General features: G+C 44.2%; 1 protein-coding gene across 1 annotated transcript in view; it reads left to right on the top strand.

Moving 5' to 3' along the window:
• Positions 1 to 18,226, top strand: part of wnt2b (Wnt family member 2B) — a 53,343-nt gene that overhangs the window by 2,455 nt on the left and 32,662 nt on the right. Inside the window, exon 2 of the mRNA XM_033042321.1 lies at positions 5,338 to 5,558. Coding sequence (XP_032898212.1) covers positions 5,338 to 5,558 — 221 coding nt within the window. The remainder of the gene's footprint in view (positions 1 to 5,337; positions 5,559 to 18,226) is intronic.

Below are 18,226 nucleotides of genomic sequence, written 5' to 3'. Positions count from 1 at the left end.
CCTTAAGAGAAGTTTCTTAAATTACATTTGATCACCAGAGTTTGCCGTTCCCCCCCTTTTGACTTTCTCTCTGTTGCTTTTATCTTATTTTCTATTCCAAATTGTGACGTGATTTTTAATATTACTATGGTCAAAGATTCCTCAGAGTTACAATGACAGAAAATCCCTCGAATTAAAAAACACATTCAACACTTCAGATCTTGCCTTACATGCCAGTTCAGGATTATCTACAGTACAGCCTTTAAATGCCCTTGATGTGCTTCTGTTTGAGTAAAACACAGAATCCATATAACCTACACCCATGTCGAGGTGATTGAATTTCAGGTCATTTCAGAGATAACCCAGTCTCCGATATTGTTGACAGTTTCTCACCAGAAAACGCACGGAGACTCCTTGAACAAAATCCTTCAGTGATGTTGGCAATCCTTCCTTCACATGCAATAGATTGAGAAATGTCAACATTTTTCATTGTTCATGCTGCTTCTACAGGAGAGAACATTTTGTTTCACTTTATCTGAAGAAGTGTGTGTGTGTGTGTGTGTGTGTGTGTGTGTGTGTGTGTGTGTGTGTGTGTGTGTGTGTGTGTGTGTGTGTGTGTGTGTGTGTGTGTGTGTATATGTGTGTGTGTGTGTGTATATGTGTGTGTGTGTGTGTGTATATGTGTGTGTATGTGTATGTGTGTGTGTGTATATGTGTGTGTGTGTGTCTGTCAGTCTGTCTGTCTGCGTGTATGTGTATGTGTGAGTGTGTGCGCGTGTGTCTCTCTGCATGTATACGTATGTGTGTCCATATGTAAGTGTCTGCCTGTGTGTGCGCCTGTCTGTATGTATGTGTGTGTGTGTGTGTCTGTCTGTCTGTATGTATATGTGTGTCCATATGTGAGTGTCTGTATGTGTGTGTGTGACTGTCAGTCTGTCTGTCTACATGTATGTGTGTGCACGTGTGTCTCTCTGCATGTATACGTATATGTGTCCATATGTAAGTGTCTGTATGCATGTGTGTGTGTCTGTGTGTATATGTGTATCCTTATGTGAGTGTCTGTATGTGTGTGTGCGACTGTCTGTATATGTGTGTGTGTCTGTCTGTCTGCGTGTATATGTGTGTCCAGGTGTGAGTGTCTGTAAGTGTGTTTCGAACCATGAAGCCGAATATAAAACATATTCCAACATCAGTTATAATAACTTTTACTACGAGAATATACTCTGGATTTATGTAAAACTTTATTTGTGCGAGTCCACCTTTGACTTTATACATAGGGGTATTTATGCATGTGCCAGATTCTGTAGATGCCCATATCCGTCTGCTTTTCCATTTCCTTTGTTGTAAAATCATTCTAATATCTGCATTTAGGCTTTATTATAAATTCTTTCAGATTCACTATGTGTTCAGAATTTTTTTTAAGGAAAGGGAGTTATCACAGATCATCGACCGAATGGATCTCAACATATATTTGTCCTTACTGAGATATTGTTGCATTGGGAACATATAATGCATTCCATATTTAGGGTTATTTTACATTCTGTCCTTGCTTTAGTCACCGTGTTGGATTTGTAGTCATCAGTTGTATTAGGAAACAATTTACACGTATTACAAGTTACATTGAATTGGTAGGTTTTATAACTGTGTATTTAGACCGAGACTTAATATTTGGGCCCATGCATAAAACACCAGCTAGTTGTCCACAGCAGAAAGAACCCTTCCTCACAGCACAATGCTTTGTATCAACAGAGTGAATTTCAGAGGCAGAGTAGCACTTGCCATTGTGTCTCCCTCTCCAGACCAGGAGCGAATTTCTAGGCACACATGACTGCACTCAGAATGTTCTCAATCTTTGGAATACACTGCTTAGATAATCAGTTGCTTCAAACATATTCAGATCGAAGAGTGATAGATTCTCAAACACAGACATTCTCAAAGACATGGGAATCAGGCAGAAGCAGAGGCTTCGCTGGTCAGGCCACATTTCCCGATGTTGGGGGAGTCCAGAACCAGGGGCCACAGTTTAAGAATAAGGGGTAGGCCATTTAGAACACAGATGAGGAAAAACTTTTTTCACCCAGAGAGATGTGAATCTGTGGAATTCTCTGGCCTCAGAAGGCAACGGAGGCCGATTTTCTGGATGCTTTCAAGAGAGAGTTAGATAGAGCTCTTAAAGATAGTGGAGTCAAGGGATATGGGGAGAAGGGGTACTGATTGTGGATGATCAGCCATGATCACAGTGAATGGCGGTGCTGGCTCGAAGTGCCGAATGGCCTCCTCCTGCAGCTATTGTCTGTTGTCTATTGTCATTTGGAGTATTGTGAGCAATTTTGGGCACCATATTTGGAAGGATGTGCTGGCTCTGCTGAGGGTCCAGTGGAGGCCTATACTTGTTGAAGTTTAGAAGGATGAGGGGAGAGTTAGAATCTGGATCACACTCTAGCGAGGGTGGAAAAGGCAGGAAAACTAAAAACTTTTAAGAAGGATTTAGATGAGCACTTGAAACTCTAAGGCATAGAGACTATAGACAAAATGTTCGTAAATGGAATTAATAGAGACGGGTATTTGTTACCCAGTACTTGTCTAGGAGCCATTATTACATCAATGAAGGGGACAGCAGCCACTAAGGGGGTCAATGTCTCCTCATGAGAGCTGGCGCATTTCATAAAAACATTTCACAAAAGCAAGTGACTGGCATCATGTGAACCGTATCATTCGGCTTTGTCGCTGATTACAGCGAATGAGGCGCAGTTGTCCATCATGAAGCAGAGATTCAAAAATAGGAAACAAACAAGGAGAGAGAACATCTGGCTCGCTCATGCAGCAGCTGACAACACCGGCATTGTAATTGTCCCTCAGCTACAGCTCCACAAGATCAGCCATGATTGAATGGCGGAGGAGACTCGATGGGCCGAATGGCCTCATTCTACTCCTGCAACTTGCTCAAAGGATTGCTCTTATTCATGCAGTTGACAGCCAGCCACTGCACATGCCTCTTGCTTCTTTGTGCTCAATGAGTCTCTTCCCTTTCCAGAGGAGGCGGCTTCACACACCCTCTTCTAAATAATTGGAGTGGGGGTCTTGGAGAGAGCGGCTTTCAGAGAGGTTGCCAGCCAAGGGTCAGGGTTCGTGTTAAATCACTTTATTTTCTGTCAGCCCCTAGCTTTCAACAAGTAATCTTTTCCATTTCACTCTCCCCTGACTCTCAGCCGGAAGAAGGGCCTCGACCCGAAACGTCACCTATTCCCCTTCTCCAGAGATGCTGCCTGTACTGCTGAGTTACTTCAACTTTTTGTGTCTATAAACCAACATCTGCAGTTCCTTCCTACACAAGTAATCTCATCCAACCAACTAGCCCCCACCCCAAGATATGACAGTATTTTACCATTGAGTGCACACTTTATACACAGCCACACTCGGTGTGGCAAAATCTCCCACATATCCAGATATTCATCTGACTGAGGCCCAACGCATAGAAGACGGGTGGAATGACATCTCTGTGCTGTTGGCTTCAAAGGTAGATGGGGAAAATTGGTTCTAATGGGGCAAGTAGACCCTTGCCTTGCCCTCCACTCACCAGGAAAGGACACATGTGGAAAACTGATCCTTCCTCATGATGTCTACATGATGAACCCACGTACGGCTCTTGGAAGAATGGTCTTGGTTTCTAAACCCATCACTGGCTTTCACCAGGATACTGAATGTTGTGTGGTGAGGGGAAAGAAAGGCCTGTCTTATCTGAGGGCTGACAAGATTGGTGTAACATTTATGACAGGCATGGATAGGGTGTAGATAAATGGACAGGCGCTTTCCCCGGTGGAACTATCAAGGGCAGCTGTCAACTGGAGAGGGCAGAGGGCATAAGGTGAGATAAGGCAAGTTTAAAGGACATTTCCAAGTTTTTACACAGACGTGACTGGGACTCACTGCCAATGGAGGGGAAGCAAATTTCATAGCAATGTTTAAGAGGCATTTATACAGGTACATGAACAGGCAGAGAATAGAGGGGATATGCTGGCAGATTGAATTAGTTTAGATAGGCACCATGGTCGACACAAACATAAAGGGCCAAAGAGTCTGTTGCTGTGCTGTACTGTTTTATGTTTTATAATAATAATAATAATGGATGGGATTTATATAGCGCCTTTCTGGAATACTCAAGGCGCTTTACATCGCTTTACATGTTCTATAATTATTCTCTCATGTCACATCATCTTTGCTGAGTGGAGGGGAAGGTGAATGCAAGGCTTGTTAGCCCATGCCCAATGGTCTTACTTGATAAGGTGGCATGAGAGGCAAGACTAGATGGTAGTTGGTAGGACTTAAGAACTTTAAGATAATACCTTTTCCCTGGTACCAGTGGAGACCAGTGAGTGAAGATAAACTGACCACCCTCGTGTCCTGGGTCCACTGCCCAGTTGGGCAGTTAATCCACTACCGTCATCCTTCACCACTGATGGTCAAAATGTAACCTAAGCACTCAGGACAGGGTTAAATGGCTGGAGAAGTAAAATTAAAAATGATGAAGGACATACATGCAGTGAATAATTGGAGCCCATTCCACTGTCAGGGACATCAGAGGCTTCTCAGATTAGACAATCATATCATGGCTCATGATTCTTCCTCAATGATAGACATCAAATGCTGGAGTAACTCAGTGGGACAGGCAGCATCTCTGGGGAGAAGGAATGAGTGACGTTTCGGATCGAGACCCTTCTTCAGACCCGAAACGTCACCCATTCCTTCTCTCCAGAAATGTTGCTTATCCCGCTGAGTTACTCCAGCATTTTGTGTCTATCTTCGGTTTAAACCAGCATCTGTAGTTCCTTCCTACACTATTCAGCACAATGCCTCAATGAATGAAGGCAAGCTAATTATATGCCTTCACTTCCACTCTATCTACTTGTGTTACCTATTGATCTGGAACACACAGGCTGAAAGGAAATTAGATTGCATAGAATGTTTCAAAGGAAAACTGAATAAAAACATAGAAACATAGAAAATAGGTGCAGGTGCTGGCCATTCGGGCCTTCGAGCCAGCACCGCCATTCGATATGATCATGGCTGATCATCCACAATCAGTACCCCGTTCCTGCTTTCTCCCCATATCCCTAGATTCCGCTAGCCCCAAGAGCTATATCCAACTGTCCCTTGAATACATCAGATACAATAGATATTTACAAAAAACATTTGCATAAGGTGTGGGTTCAGAAGCAGGGCTAATTCATAGCATTCCTATGGCAATTAATATGCATTTTTGTTTTCCACGATTGTCTGATTTTCAGCAATTTATTTGAAACTGTATTGGTGCTGTTTTAAAGCAGTGATGTGATCTGACTGAACTGATCTCGCCCGCAGGTATATTGGGGCTCTGGGAGCTCGTGTGATCTGTGACAACATCCCAGGACTGGTGAACAAGCAGCGGCAGTTGTGTCAGAAGCATCCTGACATCATGCAATCAATAGGGGAAGGAGCCTTGGAGTGGATACGGGAATGCCAGCAGCAATTCCGGCATCACAGGTGGAACTGTAGCACCCTGGCCAGGGACCACACTGTATTTGGCAAAGTAATGTTGCGTAGTAAGTTTTTTTCAAAGAAAACTTTTCTGGTTTCAAATGGTACGGAAGAAAAGCAGCAGAAGTGGGAGGGGGAGCGTGCCAATTTTAGTGTTCCTTTGGCCTAGTTGATCGTAGACACATATTTTCTTCATGATGTCAGTGGGAGATGATAACTTTCAGCATATTCCATTGCAAATCTCAATCGAAGTTTTAATGGTAATTAGGGTAGTCTCCTAACCTTCTGAATTTTTCTGGAGTCTCCAAGTAAAGAAAATGAATATCTTTAAAGGGGAATCCACCAAGATTTAATAGTAACCTGCGGGGCAACCTTTTCACACAAAGGGTGGTGGGCATATGGAAAGTGCCGCGAGAGGAGGTAGCTGAGACTGGTACTATAACAACATTTACGTGACATTTGGACAGGTATTTGGATAAGAAAGTGGTTAGAGGGATATAGGCCAAACGTGCGCAGGTGGAAGCATCTTGGTCAGCATGGGCAAGTTGGGCCAAAGGGCCTGGGTCCATGTTGTATGAGCCCATGGCTCGATTATACTGTGCCTTTATAAATTGACAATGACTGCATACTTTTGTTGCTCGTTTTGTTCAATTATTATCTGAATTGCATGTGGTGGATTAAAGGCCATTTAACCGTCTGTCGAGATAATAAAAATCTGTTCATTTTCTTGACATGAAGAGAATAATTCTTCTGAGGAAATCTGTAGAAAAAATATTTAACTTGCATCCTTGATGATTTGGAGCATTAATGAAGAAAAACAGCTCCGTCAAAGATGGTTTCTTATGAATGAGAAGTTCAACCTTGCTCTGAGTGTGGAGGTGGATGTAAAAATGTCCAAAGCATGAGTTAAAACGGACTAGTATTCCTCCATCACCAAGACAGGCTCTTTGGTTATTTAGACACAAAAAGCTGGAATAACTCGGAGGAGTCAGACAGCTTCTCTGAAGAAAAGGAAAAGGACTGAAGAAGGTCTCGAATTGAAACGCACCTATTCCTTCTCTCCAGAGATGCTGCCTGTCCCGCCAAGTTACTCCAGCTTTTTGTGTCTATCTTCCGTTTAAACCAGCATCTGCAGTTCCTACCAAGACTCTTTGGTCATTTAGCTCATTGTCCTCTGGCGTTGTCAAATGAATACATTAAGAATTAAATAAATACAATGAGCTCATGTTCACTGTCATGTTTGCCTATGTTATGATGAATTATATTTAAATAGTAGTATTAGTACAGATAAGGACCTCAATGCAGAGAGAAGAGACTGCAGGTGCTGGAATCTTGCAAAAACAATCTGCTGGAGTCACTCAGTGGGCCAGGTGGCATCCGTGGAGGGAAATGGACAGATGACCATTTAAATGAGGACCTTGCTTCTGGAGTCGAGGGATAATTGCTGGTAGAAAGAGCGGGAACTGGCAAGTGATTGGTGGGACCAGATGAAGAGGGTTTGATTGGTAGATGTAAACGGTGGTGTGAGAAAGGTGAAGATACTCTTTAGACTCTACTTTAGAGATACAGTACAGAATAGGTCCTTCAGCCCATTGAATCCACACCGACCAGCGATCATCCCAGACAATAACACTATCCTACACACTAAGGACAATTTACAGAAGCCAATTAACTACCAACCTGCACGCCTTTGGGATGTGGGACGAAACCGGAGCACCAGAGTAAACCCGCACCGACACAGGGAGAACGTACAAACTCCTAACAGACAGCACCCGTAGTCAGAATCGAACGCGGGTCTCTGGCGCTGTAAGGCAGGAACTCTACCGCTGGGCCATCCCTACTGAAATGGGGGTGGTAAGTGGAGAATGCAAAGAGCTGCAGATCTTTGAATGTGATAGGAAAGGAAGGCGGGAAATGTAGGGCCAGAGGGAGGGACGGTGTATAGATGGGGACAGGAGAGGGGCAAGATGGGGACCCAAAAGGTGAGTGATGAGATGACGGTGGAGGTGAAGGAGGAGAAAGGCAGATTTATGTTTAGGTTTATTAATGTTATGTGTACCAAGGCACAGCTGAAAGCTTTGTTTTGCATGCTATCCAAAGATCAGATATAACATACATAGATATAATAAGTTCAAACTCCAGTACAATAGATAGAGCAATGGGGAAGATACAGAGTGTAGATTAGAGTTCTCAGCTTTGTAGCACATCAGTTCCTTAGACAAAGTACAATGCCCTCAATGTGGAGGAGGTGAAGCAAACGGTATCCTATATTATGGAATGACCGTTCAGAAGCTTTATAACAAAGGGAAGAAGCTGTTCCTCGGTGTGGTGGTGTGTGCTTTCAACCTTCTGTAACGTCTGCCAGATGGGAGCAGGGAAAGGAAGGCTTGACCGGAGTGGGACTAGTCTTTGACTATTTTGGCTGCTTTTCCCGAGGCACCGTGAAGTGTAGATGGAGACAGCGGTGAGAAATCTGGTCTGTGTGATGGACTGACGGGGCTACATCAACAACTCTCTGCAATTTCTTCCAGTCTTGGGCAGAGCCGTTCTCAAACCAAGCTGTGATGCAACCCGACATGGAGCATCTGCAGAAGTTAATGAGACAGAGTCACTGGGGACATGCACAATTTCTTCAGTCTCCTCGGGAAGTAGAGGCATTGGTGTGTCTTCTTGGCTGTTGCATCGATGTGGGTGGTCCATGGCAGATCATTGGTCCATGGCAGATCATTCCACATCCACATCGATGCTGATGGGGAATGTACCACCATGTTTCCCGAAGTCAACAACTAACTCTTTTGTCTTGCTGACATTGAGGGAGACGTCGTTTCCCTGACCACATATCACTAAGTTCGCTATCTCCTTTCTGTACTCCGTCTCATCATTGTTCATGGTGCTACCTATCAAGAAGAGGAAGAACCAAAATTAGTGATTATATCTCACATCACCAAGGTCAAAGATGACCTCCATGTGAGAGTGTTCTCATTAGTAAAAATAGAAAAATAATGAATTATTCTTGAGCACGATTGCATGAGCAAGTGAGATGAAAGTTCATAAATGTCAGTCTTTTCCTTCATTTTCCTTCCTTTCCTTTATTCCCGTTCTGCACTCCTTCCTCTTCCAGCAGTTTCCCTCTTACAACAGGCATTCCTCCTGTAATTCAGGGGCTCAGCTCCAGAGACTGTAACCTCACTGAGCGCTGTTCATTCCGCACACTGCCGCAGATCTCCTGCAGTTAAACGCAAAATGCACAGACCCTTGGCTAGAATTGCTGTCTGTGCATTTTAAGTGGTGCAACAGCAAGCCAACAGCCTGCAGAATGTCAGCTTTGCTCACGAGCTGCGAGGTGCTGAGTACTTGCCATCACGCCAATTCCTGGAAATTACTTCTGGAAAGACAAAAATTGTGAATTAAAGAGATGCCACACACAGACACAGACATACACACTGCTATGGAAAATGAAATGGAAGTTCCACTCACAGGAACTAGTGAGCAGGGCGATACCCCCCAGTATCTATCCAGAATGTCTTCTGTTGGATAGACAGTGCGGAAAAGTTTGTACGTTACTTTCAAAAGCAACTTCATCACGTGGAGAATGGTGGAGCAGGGGGAATGGGGAACATACTGCTGCAATGAGTATTTGTGAAACAGATGTAGACGCCTTTAGTAGCAAGCTAGATAAACAGGGGGAAGAGAGTGGACCAAAGGTTATTTCACTATGTTACACAACAAGGCGAGGGAGGAAACTGATGCAGCGTGCAGCATTGTTGAAGCCAATGGCCAATCATTGGGCTGTAGATTCCTTTTACCAACAGTCCTTACTCAGTGCCTCAAAGGAAACAAAATGTCCTGCTTTATTCGACCTATCAAGCCAACAACCACTTGCCCATGGAGGTTAGTTTTATTATAATTAAAAGAGGCAATATCCAGAATAGAAAGACATTTCATATGCAGATAGGGCTCCTTAAATTGCAGGAAATCTCCACATGATGCCAGGAATACTGAGGGCAGGACAATCTATCAGCTGTGAGACTGTCCACAGCATGAATCTTCACACTAAGAGAACAGATCCTCAATCGGTTCCTTCACAGGTAATAAACTAGCATCATCTATTAGCTTTGACTCAGCTGGTAACACAGATGCTTTTTAGTCAGTAGGTGTGAAACCCCAGATAGTCACCTTTCAATGCATCAGTAAGGAAGTGCTGCACTGTTTGAGTTCCCTGTTGGCCGTATCCGCTCTTTCAGATGGATGTGAAAGATCTGGGGTGCTGGCCTTCATTGCCCTGCAGCATATAATATAAGAGCATAGACATCACGGCAAAGGCTGTAACTGGAATATTGCATGTGTTCTGAATAGCATATTGCATGCACTACATGACTCCACTGTGCAGGGTGCAGAGGAGTTTTACCAGGATGCAGGCCAGGGATGGACCTTCCAGTTCCCAAGAGACCCTGGAGTGATTGGGTTTGGCAGAGGAGGTTCTGATGTGGGTGCAGAAAATATGAGGGGCACTGATAAGCTGGAGAGTGAGCAAGCTTTCATGATAAAGGGGCTGTCCCACTGCGGGGACCTAATTTGCGAGTTTAGAAGAGTTTGAGCTCGACTCAAACTGGCAGAATGGTCGACACGTGGTCCTAGGAGGTCACTGGAACTCTCCTTCATGCTCGAGGGAATTTCCCGCATACTGAAAACTTTTCCGCGAGTAAAGATTGGTCGGCATGGTTCTTTTGAACTCGTAGTGCAGTGGAGTGGGGTTGCTATGTAGTTACAGGGAGTCGAGGGCAGCCGTAGGCCATCTCCTTCGCTGACTGTGCATTTTAATTGGCTCATTGGAGTTTTCGGAACCAAGAAAAACCGACCGGTAGGTTAAATGCCCGCTAAACTTTATTAAAAGTTGGCTGGCTTCTTAAAAGTGTCTCCACTCCTTCTCCCCCCTTCTCCCCCCTTCTCCCCCCTTCTCCCCCCTTCTCTCCCCCTCTCTCCACTTTTCTCCCACCCCCCCTCCCCCCGCGCTCTCTAAAGGACTTACCGTACACTGTGCCAGCCGTCTTTTACCTTCCTGTTCATCGCGGGTGTGATTTCAGACAGCGCTCCCCTGCTTTCCCTGGCCCCTGCCTTTGCAATGTGTGTGTGTGTGTGTGTGTGTGTGTGTGTGTGTGTGTGTGTGTGTGTGTGTGTGTGTGTGTGTGTGTGTGTGTGTGTGTGTGTGTGTGTGTGTGTGTCTGTCTGTGTGTGTGTGTGTCTGTGTGTGTGTGTGTGTGTGTGTCTGTGTGTGTGTGTGTGTGTGTGTGTGTGTGTGCGTGTGTGCGTGTGTGCGTGTGTGCGTGTGTGCGAGTGTGCGTGTGTGCGTGCGTGCGTGCGTGTGTGCGTGTGTGCGTGTGTGTGCGTGTGTGCGTGTGTGCGTGTGTGCGTGTGTGCGTGTGTGCGTGCGTGTGTGCGTGTGTGCGTGTGTGCGAGTGTGCGTGTGTGCGTGCGTGCGTGCGTGCGTGCGTGTGTGTGTGTGTGTGTGTGTGTGTGCGTGTGTGCGTGTGTGTGTGTGTGTGTGTGTGTGTGTGTGTGTGTGTGTGTGTGTGTGTGTGTGTGTGTGCTGACGGTCGATCCAGCTCGAGGCCTTTCAGGCGATCTTGAAGGTCGAAGACCGTTGCTGAAAAGTCGTGTTAGTGGGACAGGCCCTTAACAGACGCATCTAACACCAACGAGCAAAACCTTACACTCAGGAGTAAACGAGTTAGTCTGAATAAAGAATATTTTTCACCCAGTAATTGTTTGCCATCTGGAACACACTATTGATGGGTGATCAGCATGGACACTATGGAACAAACAGGATAGATAAAGGTAAGCCAGTAGATGTAGGGTATAGAAGCTATTTGGCATGGTGTCACATAAATGTTTACATAAATAGTTAAGAGCGTGCAGGGTTACGAGTAAAATATTGGCATGGGTACAAGATTGAGTAACGAACAAAAAACAGCAAATCAAGATAAATGGGTCATTGTTGGATTACACATGAACAACTAATGGGGTCCCACAGGAATCAATGCTGGAGCTTTCACTGCGTACAGTCCATGTTAATGATGTGAGTGAGGGAGCAAGTGTAATGTAACCTGATCTGTTCATGGTATGAAGATAGTTGGGTTAACAAGTTGTAAGTAGGACACAAAGAGCCTGCAAACTGATACAAGGGAGTGCGTAGATGGAACATAATATGAGAAAATATGTGGTTATCCACTTTGGAAGGAAAAATTAAGAACAAAGAGACCACAAAATGTTGCAGTATAATTCAAGATAAATTCTTGATCTCTCAATCTATCCCATTACAGTCCTTGCACTATTTTATCTGTACTTTATTCTAGCTGTAAGACTATATATTACAGATAGACACAAAAAGCTGGAGTAACTCAGGGGGTCAGACAGCATCTCTGGAGAAAAGGAATAGGTTTTCTCCAGGGATGCTGTCTGAACCGCTGAGCTACTCCAGCTTTTTGTGGCTATCTTCGGTTTAACCAGCATCTGTAGTTCCTTCCTGCATAGTCTATATACTACGTTGTGTCTCTTTTTTTTCTTTATTGATGTATGTATGTACATATATATTGTACAGGGACAGCAAATAATCTGGAAGGCTTATGTAATATTGGCTTTTATTACAATAGCTATGGAGTTTAAAAGTATAGATACCACATCTGAAGTGCTGTGTATTGATTTGATGTCCATGTTCACAGAAGGATACATAGAAACATAGAAAATAGGTGCAGGAGTAGGCCATTCGGCCCTTCAAGCCAGCACCGCCATTCAATGTGATCATGGCTGATCACCCCCAATCAGTACCCCGTTCCTCCCTTCTCCCCATACCCCCTGACTCCGCTATTTTTAAGAGCCCTATCTAGCACTCTCTTGAAAGCATCCAGAGAATCCGCCTCCACCACCCTCTGAGGCAGAGAATTCCACAGACTCACCACTCTCTGTCAGAAAAAGTGTTTCCTCGTCTCTGTTCTAAATGGCTTACCCCTTATTCTTAAACTGTGGCCCCTGGTTCTGGATTCCCCCAACATCGGGAACATGTTTCTTGCCTCTAGTGTGTCCAAACCCTTAACAATCTTATATGTTTCAATGAGATTCCCTCTCATCCTTCTAAACTCCAGAGTGTACAAGCCCAGCTGCTCCATTCTCTCAGCATATGACAGTCCCGCTATCCCGGGAATTAACCTTGCTGCACTCCCTCAATAGCAAGAATGTCCTTACTCAAATTAGGGGACCAAATTTAGGGTGAATTTTCCTACTCTGGCTTTGGTTTTTAATGTTCGTATGCTTCTATAGGTGTCCTGGTCAAAATGCCTAATTGCATCCTTAATGTGTCCTTAACATGCAGCCTCCAAAACTACTTGTGTGTCCTTTATTTATTTGGCACAATGCACGGAGGCTACTGGCACTCCTAGTCATCTCAATCAATGTGCAACACACATTTTGATGTTACTTGCAAAAAAATCATTTTCACATAACTAGTCTGTAAGCAGCATAGGAAATGCCACGGACACTGATCAGGTCTAGGGCAGTAGAGGCCGGCTTCAGACACATACAATGGTGGCCATTAGGTCTTTTCAAAGGATAGTCCTCTTTAACGTTGTAACTTGCTCTCATTTCTAAACCTCTTTGCTGATATCATTCATGACTCCACACTGGACAGTGTGATATGTACCCAATGCCCCCATCTTCAGACCCCAGTTAGATCACACTCCCAGTCTCCCTTCCACTCCTTGTGCTCATATATCTCCTCTCTCGACATGAGCATGTCACCCCCTTAATCCAATGTCCTGACACAATCTTTTGACAAGACTCTATTCCCCAAGCTCCTAGTCCACATCTCCTCATCACTCAACAAGTGTCTCTCAATTCTACCACCTGAACAACCCATGGCACGTTACCCATGATCTATTTGATTTTCATCATAAATAAAATAATGAGAGCTGCTGGAGAAAATCAGTGGGTCGGGCAGCATCAGAGGAGGAAAATGAACAGTCAACTTTTTGGGTCGAGACCCTCCATCCAGGGTTAGTCACCTGTCTTGATTAGTACAGGTGTCAGAGGTTATGGAGAGAAGGCAGGAGAATGGGGTTAGGAGGGCGAGATAGATCAGCCATGATTGAATGGCAGAGTAGACTTGATGGGCCGAATGGCCTAATTCTACTCCTATCCCTTATGACCTAACGACCCTTATGATCTAGGCCTTGATTTCCATTAACTAATTCTACAGAAATGATGTGTAGGAAGGAACTGCAGATGCTGGTTTAAATCTAAGGGTGACACAAAATGCTGGAGCAACTCAGCGGGACAGGCAGCATCTCTGGAGAGAAGGAATGGGTGACGTTTCGGTAGAGACCCTTCTTCAGACTGAAGAAGGGTCTCTTTGGACTGAAGGGTCTCGACTGAAACGTCTCTCTCCAGAGATGCTGCCTGACCCACTGAGTCACTCCAGCATTTTGTGCCTACCTACAGAAATGATGTCTGTGCGCCACTGGGTGTGTGGACTGGGTGTGTGGACTGTTTACGATGGAGCATAGTGGCAGGAAGGCCAAGCACTAACCAGCCATGCCCAATACCCACCATGCACCATCAGTTTGCTGTCTGCATGTGAGGCCATTATCAGATCATTATGAGGGTTGCTGTCTAAGAAATCTTGCACCGTACAAAGTTACCTCAATATTCCCTACTTAACAGAAGCGACTTCACTCAAAAAGTCCTTTATTGCTTTAAATGACATTCAGTGTCATGAGGGGATTATATAAATTAAAATGTTGTTTCATTTACATCTGGACCCCAGCAGTATGATGTTGTTTTCAAGTGGAAAGTGCAGAGGCACAAGGATTTGGTTCCATGTATGGATAAGTCCAGGGAAAATATGAATGTTCCATCAGAGCTGTTTTGATCAACAACTGTGTTTTCATCGCTACGTAAACATGTGTGAACAGGGCAAGAGTTTTACAAGAGTTCAGGCAGCGGGCTCATCTCCTCAAGTCACTGGTTGGAGCATGCCTCTGTGTCGAGATGTGTAAACAGTAATAAGAAGATATAAATATTTCCAGAGGCAAACTGGTGAAAAGTCAAACAGAGATAATTCAAGCTGTGACTAGTTGAAATGATTTGCATAGGTCCCTGTCAAAAACTGTGATGAAAATGCTTTATTTCTACCCCAGCGCTAATCCAGACCCCTCCCCCCCCCCCCCCCCCCCACCCCCCCCCAAACTCCCCCCCACCCCACCCCCTGCCCATACCCCCACCCCCTTCTCATCACTCTATATCTTAAGGTTGCTATTTCCAATCATGGCCACAACTAACATAGTATAATGAGAATAGACACAAAATGCTGGGGTAACTCAGCAGGACAGGCAGCATATCTAGAGAGAAGGAATGGGTGACGTCTCGGGTTGAGACCCTTCTTCAGACCCGAAACTGCACCCATTCCTTCTCTCCAGAGATGCTGCCTGTCCTGCTGAGTTACCCCAGCATTGTGTGTCTATCTTTGGTGTAAACCAGCATCTGCAGTTCCTTCCTACACATAGTATAATGCCAGTTCCAGTTAATCAAATTGAGATGCTCAAAATGATAAAGAGATTTAGTGGTGTTGATTATTTCCTTAGAGGGTGAAAGTGAATTGGAGGGTATCGGAATTAAATCTTTCAGGATTTAAAGCACTTTGTCACAGAATGGATGATGCGCATCTGGAGATTCCAGCTCCAAGATGCTGTGGATATTGGGAGTTAGTTGGAATTTTTAGTCCTGATATTGATAGTCTTTTGTCTCGGAGGATATTTTAAGGTATGGAAAGTTTCAGAATTCAAATTTTTGTTTTCAAATCTTCCATGGACCTATCGTCCCCTCTCCCTGCAGCTTTCTCAAGCCATGCGTATTTCCAAAGCCTCAACTATCTCTCTCCCTGTACATGCACCACTTGCCTTCAGTTGCCAAGAATCTAATATCTGAAATTCCTTCACCAAACCTTCCGCTTCTTTCCCTTACAAAACACCTTCGTTCTTTTTTCCAGAAAAATATTTTATTCATAATACATATAGTGAACACAACCAGGAAATATATGTCTTTCTCCACATTCAATGCGCCATCCGCTCAACACATTCCCTTGCAATGCATCAACACCATTCATGTTTCCTCCCTTGAACCACACCACACCCATCCCTTCTGTGTTCATTTGGGGCAGATCTCCAGGCAATGAAGAGGTTGCCTTTGTAAACACCTTATTAATCATTGCGACCAATCTCTGTTAGTCTTCAACAAATCCACACTATTAATAGGTCATAAGGTCATGAATGGTAGGAGCAGAATCAGGCCAATCAGCCCATCAAGTCTACTCCGCCATTCAATCATGGCTGATCTGTCTCTCCCTCCTAACCCCATTTTCCTGCCTTCTCCCCATAACCCTTGACACCCGTACTAATCAACCATAGGCACAAAGCACATTACACTGATTATAATTATGATGACATCTCAACTTACTCCTCTTCTGTATTCCAACATGTTATTATCTGAGAGAAATCTGCCGACTTACATTTGAATGAATCAATATATAGTTCCACAGAACTCCCCCCTCCCCCCCCCCCCCCTCCCCCCCCCCCCCCCCCCCCTCGATTACTCTCACTGTGGTTTTGAATATACCCCATGATTAGCCAATGACCACAGATGATGAGAACGTATGACAGATGCTGGGTCAGGTGAGGACAACCTGTGGCTTTGAAATCAATGTTCCTTGCGATCAAAAAGCTTACAGCCAGTCATTCCATTGTCTTCACAAACAAGTTTAGAATGGCAGAGTGAGGTATCACAGATAGATGCCAGGTTATGCGAGGCATGTTCAGTGAGAAAAGGGAAAACTCCAAATGTTTGTAAAAGTAAACTGCAAAACGGACTGTAACATTAATTTTGTAGAAGACTTTCTGGATGCTGCAAGATCAGTTATTGTTTCCGTGAATGGCACGTGAATTAGATCAGGAATGCAGGATAATGTGAGTCAGGGAGATGGGAAGATGTGAAACAGGAAGCTTTTGCGAACTGCTTCAGTGGCTGAGCCATGTTTTCAAAGAGCTATCGACCAGGATAAAAGCTCCAGGAACTGAGAAGCAGGCAGGAATGATTCACACCCTCAACATGAACTCTTTTCACCACTGATGCACCATGACTACACTGTGCACCATCTACAAAATGCACTGCAGCAACTCCCCATGGCTTCTTGCAGAACTCACCAACCCTGTAACCTCTAGACCTAACAAAGCAGAACATGGGATTACCATGACATGCTGCAGGTTCAAATCAAGTCACACACCACGCTGACTTGGAAATATATCATTCTTCCGTCATTATCCTGCAGTCTAAATCCTGGAACTCCCTTTTCACTGTGGGCATATCCTCACCAGATGAAATACAATGGATGGATGGATGGTGGCTCACTGCCATTTTCCCAAAGGCAATTAAGGATGGACAATAAACGTCAGCCTTCCCAGCAATCCTGCTAATGAATAAAGAGAGAGAATGAGGCTGAAATACCGTGAGAGAGGAACTGGGTGAAATAATAGTGTTAGCACAGTACAGCAAAGCCCAGAATGTGATGTGAAATCAGTCCGTGACATAACGTGTCTCTTGGTGAATGAGGGACTGCCACAGATTTACTGCTGTTTACGCTTCTATGTTAACAGTTAGATGCCTTCCATAAATTATGTAAGTGCAACTTGACACCCTTCATGAGAAAATAAATGGTAAAAGTCTGCGTGTGGGATGAATGGAATGAAAATAAATTTCTCTAATGCCCCAGGATAAGCGCCGTTTAAAAGAAATTCTATTAAACATTTCCGTTTATAGATGTGCTTGTGGTTCCAGTTTTAACCATTAACGGCTATCCTCTGCTTCCCTGCTGAAAGATCTTGAATCTATCCCTGAATTTAATGCAAAGAGTGGATATAGTGTTAGTTCTATGGTTATAGGACGAGAAACACAAAATGCTGGAATAACTCAGCGGGACGTTTAACACGCTAAACGTCAGTGTTCAAAAATCAAACCTTGGCATCTGTGCAACTTCATTCCAATTAATAATACGGAATTTTATTTTGAAAAATAATCACGTAACAATGTAAAAATCCATAAGGTTCATGAATGCTGTTCTACGACTTCATATTGCACCAATGTGGTTAAATCTGCATTGACTAGCAAGGTCAAAGGCAATGAGGGACAGGGAGTGAATGCTGGCCTTGTCAACGATGACCCAGATCCTCAAAGATATGAATAAATAATAATGAGTTACATTGCAGGTGCCTTTATCCACACTTCCCAGGGATAGTTGGCCTGTGTGCATGATGTTCTGTTCACTAGCTGCTGATGGCAGTCAATTCTTTTATTTTTGACTTTAAGAACAATGTTGAACTCGCTGCTGGTCAAGTTTAAACAGAGAGAAGAAACAGTATCCCTTCCCCGGGTCTCTGTCTTCTACTTCAGCCCCAATAAATTGTCCTCCAGCCTGCTAAAAATGCACAGCACAATGTGGAGAATGAGAATGGAGAACTGTTTCACATTGGCCACAACCTTGCAGTGTAATCCAGCTATCACTGTGAATGTTTCACCTCCCTCTCTCAGAGCCTCATTGGCCGCACCTCTCAAATCTCCGACCTCTGTCGCCAAGGGCAGCAGGTGCAAGGAAACATCATCGCGTCTAAAATAAAAACAGAAAATGCTGGAAATA

Source organism: Amblyraja radiata, chromosome 24, assembly GCF_010909765.2.
Source record: "Amblyraja radiata isolate CabotCenter1 chromosome 24, sAmbRad1.1.pri, whole genome shotgun sequence".
In the NCBI taxonomy this organism is placed as follows: Eukaryota; Metazoa; Chordata; class Chondrichthyes; order Rajiformes; family Rajidae; genus Amblyraja; species Amblyraja radiata.
This window is presented reverse-complemented; position numbering and strand designations above follow the sequence as displayed.